The sequence below is a fragment of the Nannospalax galili genome, unplaced genomic scaffold (assembly GCF_000622305.1).
Source record: "Nannospalax galili isolate Female #2095 unplaced genomic scaffold, S.galili_v1.0 scaffold246, whole genome shotgun sequence".
NCBI lineage: Eukaryota > Metazoa > Chordata > Mammalia > Rodentia > Spalacidae > Nannospalax > Nannospalax galili.
In genome coordinates, this window is record NW_008356327.1 from 1607428 (window position 1) to 1616236 (window position 8809).

The 8809-nt window shown below is 38.3% G+C and overlaps 1 protein-coding gene across 1 annotated transcript in view; it reads left to right on the forward strand.

Annotated features, from left to right (window-relative positions):
- Mzt1 (mitotic spindle organizing protein 1) overlaps window positions 1-8000 on the forward strand; it is a 33976-nt gene extending 25976 nt beyond the window's left edge. Inside the window, exons 3-4 of the mRNA XM_008854545.3 lie at window positions 6320-6452; window positions 7712-8000. Of these exons, the coding sequence (XP_008852767.1) occupies window positions 6320-6415 (96 nt within the window). The 3' untranslated portion in view covers window positions 6416-6452; window positions 7712-8000. The remainder of the gene's footprint in view (window positions 1-6319; window positions 6453-7711) is intronic.
- Window positions 8001-8809: the final 809 nt, after the last annotated feature.

Sequence of the window (8809 nt, forward strand, 5' to 3'; positions counted from 1 at the left end):
TAATAAGACAGGAAATTTTTTTTTTTTTTTTTTTTTTAGAAGAAGCATTTCATTTCAACTTTAACATACTCATTAACAGTTTCCAGAGCTAAGATACATCTCTTTCAAAAGTGGCTGTAAAATTTTGAGGTTTGCTGATGAATTAATACTGTTATACAATATTGAACTCAGTATAAGCCCTATAAGACATAAAACTGAATGAGTTTTTAATCTTAAAAAAAATCTCCATTTCATTTTAAAATATATTGCTTCTTACAGAGAGATTCATTGTTTTTGCTAATAACACTGAGATGTTGGCACATGCATCTGTAATCTGTATGTATCTGATTATTACTAGTCATAATCGGTTGCACTTGGATCCTTGGCACCTGTGTATGTCTATAAAGTCATTGGGTAGATTTCATAAGGGAGTACTTTAAAAACCTATATGCTACTAAATTTGAAAACCTAAAAGAAATGGACTGGTATCTAAAAGTATGGGAACCACCAAAACTAAACCAAGAAGAGATTAACAGCTTAAACACACCCATAAGACATAAGGAAATTGAAACAGTAATACAAAACCTCCCGACTAAAGAAGCCCAGGACCAGATGGATTTACAGCAGAATTCTACCAGACATTTCAAGAAGATCTACATTGAATATTACTTAATTTATTCAAAAAGAAATGGAGGAAGAACTTCCAAATTCTTTCTATGAAGCCAGCATCACTCTAATACCAAAGCAAGGTAAAGATACAACCAAAAAAGAAAACTACAGACCCACATCCTCAATGAACACAGATGCAAAAATTCTCAACAGAATTCTTGCAAACCGCATACAGACACACATCAAAAAGATCATTTACCATGATCAAGTTGGCTTTATTCCAGAGATGCGGGGATGGATCAATATATGTAAGTCAATAAATGTCATAAATCATATAAATGGAATAAAAGACAAGAACCACATGTCATCTCAATAGATGCAGAGAAGGCTTTTGACAAAATTCAACATGTGTTTATGTTCAAAGTCCTAGAGGGAACTGGGCTGGAGGGAACATACCTCAACATAATTAAACCTATATACAACAAACCCACAGCCAACATCATTCTAAATGGAGAAAAACTGGAAGCATTCCCATTAAAATCAGACAAGGCATCCACTATCTCAACTTCTCTTTAACATAGTACTTGAAACTCTTGCAAGAGCAATAAGACAAGAGCAGAAAATTAAAGGAGTGATAATTGGAAGAGATCAAATTATCCCTTTTTGCAGACGATATATCTAAGAGATGCCAAAAATCCCACCAGAAAACTCCTAGAAATTAACACTTTCAGTAAAGTGTAGGAAAGCAAAGGCAGGTTACAAAATTAACCTACAAAAGTCTATAGCCTTTCTATATACCAATAACAAGCAGTCAGAGAAAGAGCACAAGGAAACCCTCCCCTTCACAATAGCTGCAAAAAAACAAAATAAAAAACTCGGAGTAAACCTGACCAAAGACATTAAAGAGCTCTATAATGAAAATTTTAAATCTTTAAAGAAAGAGATTGAGGAAGCCATCAGAAGATGGAAGAACCCCCCATGCTCATGGATTGGAAGAATTAATATTGTGAAAATGACCATCCTACCAAAATTCATTTATAAATTCAATGCAATTTCAATCAAAAGCCCCATGACATTTTTCACAGAATTGGAAAAAAACATCCTAAGAGTCATATGGAAGCACAAAAGACCTCGTATAGCTAAAGCAACCCTGAACACCAAGAGGAATGCTGTGGGGATTACTATACTAGACTTTAAACTGTATTACAGAGCTATAGTCATAAAAACTACATGGTAATGGCACAAAAATAGACCTATAGATCAATGGAACAAATTGAAGACCCAAATATGAGTACATGCAATTTAAGCCACCTGACATTTGACAAAGGGGCCAAGAATATTCACTGGATGAAAGACAGCATGTTCAGCAAATGGTGTTGGCAAAACTGGATCTTCACCTGTAGAAGAATGAAGCTAAACTATCTTTCACCTTGTACAAAGTCAACTCCAAATGGATCAAAGACCTCAATGTGAAGCCTGAAACTCTGAATGTGTTAGAAGAAAATATCAGCCAGTACCTACAAGATATAGGTGCAGGAAAGGATTTTCTAAACCAGGCATCAGTTGCTCAGGAAACAAGGTAAAGAATCAACAAACGGGACCTCATTAAACTAAAAAGCTTCTGTACATCAAAAGAAGCAACCAAGGAAGTGAAGTGAAAAACCCACGGAATGGGAGAAAATCTTCACCAGTGACACATCTGACAGAGGTTTAACATCCAGAATATATAATGAACTCAAAAAACAAGAAAGGAAGTAACCCAATTAAAAGATGGGTTAAGGAACTGGACAGAGAGTTCTCAAAAGAAGTAAAGATGACTAAGAAGCATCTTAAAAGCTGTTCACTAGTAATTAGAGAAATGCAAATTAAAACCACTTTAAGATTTCATCTTATGCTGGTCAGACTGGCTAAGGTCAAGAGAACAAATGATATGAAATGTTGGAGAGGATGTGGGGAAAGGGGAATGCTCACCCACTGCTGGTGGAACTGCAAACTTGTTCAACCCCTATGGAAAGTCATATGGAGAACTCTTAAAAAACTACAAATGAACCTACCATTTGACCCAGTTATACCACTCCTTGGCTTATACCCAAAGAACTCATCATAGTGCAGAGGCACTTGTACATCCATGTTTGTGGCTTCTCTTTTCACAATAGCTAAGAGATGGAAATAATCTAAGTGCTCCTCAATTGACTAATGTATAATGAAAATGTGGTTCATTTATATGATGGAGTTTTACTCAGCAGTAAAGAAAGATGAAATCATGAAATTTGCAAGTAGTATCCTATGTGGATACTAGCACCAAACCTTGATAAGTGTGTATGTATCCATACATAACTACAGGAACCAGGATAATGAAAAGGAACCAGGGGGGTAAAGGAAAAGAAGGAATCTGAAAGAGAAGAACAGTAGGAAACATGCATTAATAAGAGAGATATGAATAAAAATGGGGTTATTGTAAGGGGAAGAGGTAGGGAGGGTTATACAAGGAATCTAGGGGATAAAGGGAAAGAAGGAGCTCAAGAGAGGTGGGACCATAGGAGAAGGGTATTATTAAAGGAAAAATGGGAAAACAAGGGCACCTTAAGTGGGAAAACCATGATGGAAGGCTAAGACAATGCTAGAGATAAATAATGCCTAGCTAGTTTTTAAAAAATCAGAGAGAACCATATTAATCGAACAACCTACTGACAAACTATACATACAACTAGCTCAAGGTATATAATATACATCTAGGCAAGGTTTATTTGAGAACGTTTGATCTTTGCCCAAGCTTTATCTACATGGTACATGGTACATGGTAATTAAAAGTACCAGACTGGTGAAACTAACCTTCTTGCATGTTTACCAGCCATACTTTGAGACCTATGCTTATTTGGTTAGAGGGACATAAAGGACAGGTTTTGCTCCTTGCCCTCCTAGGTTGACTAAGTTCTAGGGGACTATGAGCATCTCTCAAAACATCCTGTAAGCTGCAGTGAGTCACTTGTCCTCTTGATCAAGGAGGCCATGGAGCCCCCATCAAATGGAGTTGAACCAGTGTCCAGTCTACATAGAGGGTCAACACAGATGAATCATTTCCTCCATGCTTCCAAGCGAAGCCAGCTGTGCTCAAGCAGGACCTTTGACTTATCTTCACATAGATGGAACTGGTAAAAGAAAGGAGCTAGGGGTCCCTCCCAAGCCCATGTGACCCCTGAGGATCTGATCCTCAAATGGCCTTAAGAGTAAAAATAAATTGGTTTATTTGGGCCAACTGTTTGGTCTTAAACACCAAAAAGGAAAGTATAACCAAAGAATAAAGGGGTCAATATAATTTTTTAAGAGTCCATGTGTATAGCTAAAGGCTACATACCAAGAAATAACACCAGACAGGTGACACCTTCCTTTGAATTGTTGGCCAGGGTGGCCAAGAGATTCCCATATAACTTGGAAAATGAACAGCAGACCCCAATCTTATCTAAAGGAATATTGACAATTGATTGCTGCTAGATGAGGAACAGCTGATCTTCCTAAGACAATGAACTCTAGATAGTTTGACTAGATTCAGAAGATGGGCAAGCACTGGGGAATGGCTGGGGACGCCAACAACACAGTGGACAGTAACAGGGATGACAGAGTATATGGACTCTGGGGGTGGGGGCGGCTTTGGGAGGGTACCATTTGGGAAGTGAGTATTTGGGAAGTGAATAAGATTATTTGGGATGTTCTGTATGATATACACTCAAAAAATTAATAAACAAAAATGAGTTATATTTGAGGAAGAAGCATAAAAATTTGCTTCATGTTAATTCTACAGGTGAAAAACATTACCATTGAAATCTATCTGATGACTTTATATCCATACTCAGGTTCCAAGGATCCAAGTGTAACCAACTGTGACTGGTACACACATAGAGATTGGAGATGCATATGCAAATATCTAAGTGTTAGTGGTATTAAAAATGAGTTTTTCCTGTATGAAACAGTGTATGTTAAAATTGAATGGAGATCTTTTTTGAAGGTTAAAACATCATTCAATTTTATGTCTTAAGAACTTTATACTGAGTTCAATATTGTATAACTGTATTAATTCAACTATGAACCTAAAAATTTACAGCCACTTTTGAAAGAGATATCTCTTTGCTCTGGAAATTGTTTTTGAATATGTTAAAGCTATAATGAAATGCTTCTTCTAATCATGTGGTTATTAAATAAATAATGTAAAAAAATCAGCAAAAAAATAAGTGTAGAGTGGTATCATTTGCTAGGTATTATCTTTAAGTGATTCTGAGACCCACCTTTTTATTTGATAATAAAATAGATGAAGGCTGAGGAGATGGTTCAGCTTGTGAAGTGCTTGCTATGCAAACATGAGCACTTGAGTTCAGACCCCCTAATAAATAAAACTCAAGTATAAACAAGGTGTGGTACTCCATACCTGTAACCCTGGTACTAGAGAGGCAGAAACCAGACTGTGGCCATAAGGGTAAACACCAGATTCAATGTGATCTTGTCTCAGGAAAATGTGATACTTTCTGCATTTTGACCAGTTGTGGATTTCTCTAATAGCCTCCATCTGCTGCCAGAACTCAGCACGGAATGGGACATCTATAACACAGCTCCTAAACCTAAAGCTTAGGGAACAATGTGGAAGAGGAAGCAGAAAGACTGTAAGAGCCTGAGGACCCTAACAACCCCTTTGTGATAGTACAGGACAGGGATGTTGCTCCAATGAACTCTCAGCAGCATGAGTGTCTGCACAAGATTTGCATGACTACACCACTCAACATGCCAACATGGATAGAAGATTTCACAAGGCCCCACCCCTACATGTAAAGCTATAGTCAGTGGCTGCTGAGAGAGAACCATTTTTTTTTTCCAGAGACTCCTTATGACCCTAAGCAGTTGGTACTAAACACATGCAAACAAAGGGAACACTAAATGGACTCAGTAGGGTGTGTGTGTGTGTGTGTGTGTGTGTGTGTATACAATGGAGAGTGATAGAGGAAGACACCCAGTGTAGACTTCTGAACACATGCACACACATGTGCAAACACACACAAAAATCATGAACAACACAGCACTAAGTCTCTTGAAGACAGAAGGATGAAAGAGGCTTGATCAGGAATGAACTTCATTATGGCATTTATTGCATTTTAAATGCAGCAGCTGGTGTGCCACCACCTTTGGTGACCATTGTACATTTTTGTGAACCACATAGATGGTCTCATTTAGTCATAGACAAATTTGGTTTTAGGGTCACACAAATTGGATTCTGGGTATTCTTTCCAAGTCTGTTTCCTAGTCTGTAGGATGAGGATAGCATACAGCTATTATGAAGATTACGTGGAGATGATGAGTGGTTGTTAAACCCAAAGCACCTGGGAAATAATAGCAGTTAAATAAATGGTAAACTCTGGGTTTTGAGTGAACTGAATTTATGTAGCAACCTAATTTCAGGAGTGGCCTAGTGATTTAGTGGTATATTCCGAATGCACTTTCTCAGTGTAATCAGACCTGTTTTCAGAAACTCTTATTTCAGAAACAAAATATTTAACTATAAGCATATGTTCTGTTTGTACAGCAAAGATGATCAAGATACTATGCTAATAAAAATGAAAGATTAATATGTCGCTAAATTTTAATGTCAGTGCTTGCATAGCTAATTAGAGAAAGGAGCCCATGGGGATGAGACTGTGTTGGGAGAAAAGTTAAAGATTATGAATAAATTTGAAATCTTTGTTTTCAGCATGAAAAGAGCTCATTGTTCTCAGTTGGTTCTGATGAATCCAGTGGGAATATTGGTGATCTTTGTTCCTGCCGAATGCTGAGAACCATCGTGTGAAAGAGGAGCAAACAGCTGGCTAAATGAAAGCTTCCTTGTAAGTCTAGTGGTAGAACATTGAGTGGGAGGAGGGCAGCCAGGGAGAGAGAGGAAGAGGAGAGAGGAGATCTGTAAAGTTTCATTTAAGCCTCGATAAACATCATTTCTGCTTTCACCTACTTTACCTAAGGAATAGAAAGGATTTTACAAAGTTCAGAAAGCTAGAGCAAGACAAGAGGGGTGGAGGAGGGGAGATTTGTGTGGCATGCAGACAAAAGTGCTTTAATTTCCCCCAATGACACTACTGAGCTGCTTTCACGTTGAAGCTCTGGTACAAGGAAAGGACCTTGAGGCCCTGCAGTCTTAGGAAAAGCTAGTGTGGACCTGGCCTAGCAGGGCAGCAGCCACTAGCATGACATCAATACTAAGAATTGTGATGGATTGTTATGTCCCCTCACTTCTCACTTTGGTCAGTTTGGAAAGCTTTGAAAATCCATGGGGTTTTAGCAGTAAATGTGGATAACCAGGGAGCCCTCTAGGCGAGAGAACTTGTGAAAGAGATGATGCTTTCTCAATTGGGAGTCTTCTCACGCTAAGCATTTTGTGCCAAGCTTTCTTGTTTTACAAATGTAGATCAGACTAAAAGGTTCATACTAAGATGTTTCTAATCAGACATGTCCTCAATGGGGATGAATGTCCTAGAGATCCCGTTTAACTGGAAAGAAGCCAGCTAGTTAGGCGGCACAGGCTGGTTTGTGAGTGGAGAGTCTCTTTTGGTCCCTTGCATCATTTGACTGCTGGACTTGGCATTTCCCTAAGCCATCCAGCCCAAGGTCAGCTCTTCACATCAAATAAGCCCATCTCATGATCCAGGCATAATATAAACTAGACGGAGTGCTCCATTTTGCTTTGCTCTCATACCCTTGACCTCCTCTCCCCATTTCAGATGTAATTCAAGTCTCTCTGGTTAGCCTCCATCACATAGCTCTCACATGGCCTGTGCATTCCTCACAATCTAGCCTGGCAGGTAAATTCTAGACAAATACCCTGCACATGAAATAAGATAAGAGCAAAGTGCTATTACCATAATGCTTCCAGGAAAATCAGCTGGCGTGGTCTTTTCATATGCTGTTCTAATGCATCTCATTTAATATAGTGATGAAAGTATCAGGTCCCATCACCAGGTCAGGGCTATTCCTTTCTAACTTTATAACCCTTTTCTCACTCAGAAAATTACTGTTTTATTTCTGTACGATCTGAGGCATAAATGTAGCCTAGGATAAAGTTTACATTTGTAATTGTATATCCTTTTCACAGATTGAAGAAAGAAAATTTTGAGCTGAGCATGGTGGAACACACTTTCAATCCCAGCACTTGAAAGATGGAGGCAGGAGGATCAGGAGTTCAAGGTCAAGCTTGGCTACATGAGTTCAAGGCACCCTGGGCTACCTGAGACCTTTCTAAGACATAGATCAATGTGGTCACTGACTTGTGAAAATCAATCCCTTGTCCCTTGAGGCCAGCCCACCCTCGAGGGAATTTCTACTCTTAATCCTCAAAATTCCAGTGCCTACCATATGTATAACATATATTATTGCTCAATAAATATCAAATGTATGATTAGAAATAATGAATGGGGGTAATAATGTTCACAATGACGTCTTCCTGCTGCCAGTATTGATGTTGTGTTTTCAACCTGATCTGGAAGATCGTATTATTGGCTGACCCGCATGTGTTCTTATTTTAGATTTTTACTCCTTCATGTCTCAAAACTTTCCTACCTTCCTTGCACATGGAATTGTAAAACTGTGAAGGTATACCCCTACAAGTTTACATGGTGGACACAAGATAATTTTACCCTCTATGTCCCCTGTTAAGCAGATAATAAGCTTTAAGAGGGTAGGACTAATGTTTAGCCTAGTACTTGGCACATGGTAGATGCTCAGTATGTAAGTGTCAGTGAATTAAACATCTCTTCTCTCCACCTTTTCTTAATATCAGGACATTCTATGAGTCACATTCTATATGTTCAGGGGGAAATGAAGTGAAATAACAGCTTAGCACCTGCTGCATGTCAGGCACCAGGTTGAATGTCATACATATTCCTTTGTAGTTCTCATACCATGTGAAGCAGATATTAATAGTCCAGTTTTACAGATAAACTAGGACTCAGTGAGATAGGTCATGGAATTAAATAGAATTCTAATACATGAAAATATAATTCTTCTTGGAATATCTTTTGTCTTCCTTTTTCTAGGAAAAAAAATATTCAGCCTATGAGTTAGAACTGTTGGTTCCCTGTGAATCTATCACCTATGTCCATCTTCCCAATGGCAGCTTTTGTTTGGGGCAGTCATTTTAATATTTATGCAGCAAGCAGCCTTGAAACAAAATTTCCCACCACAATACAGGACT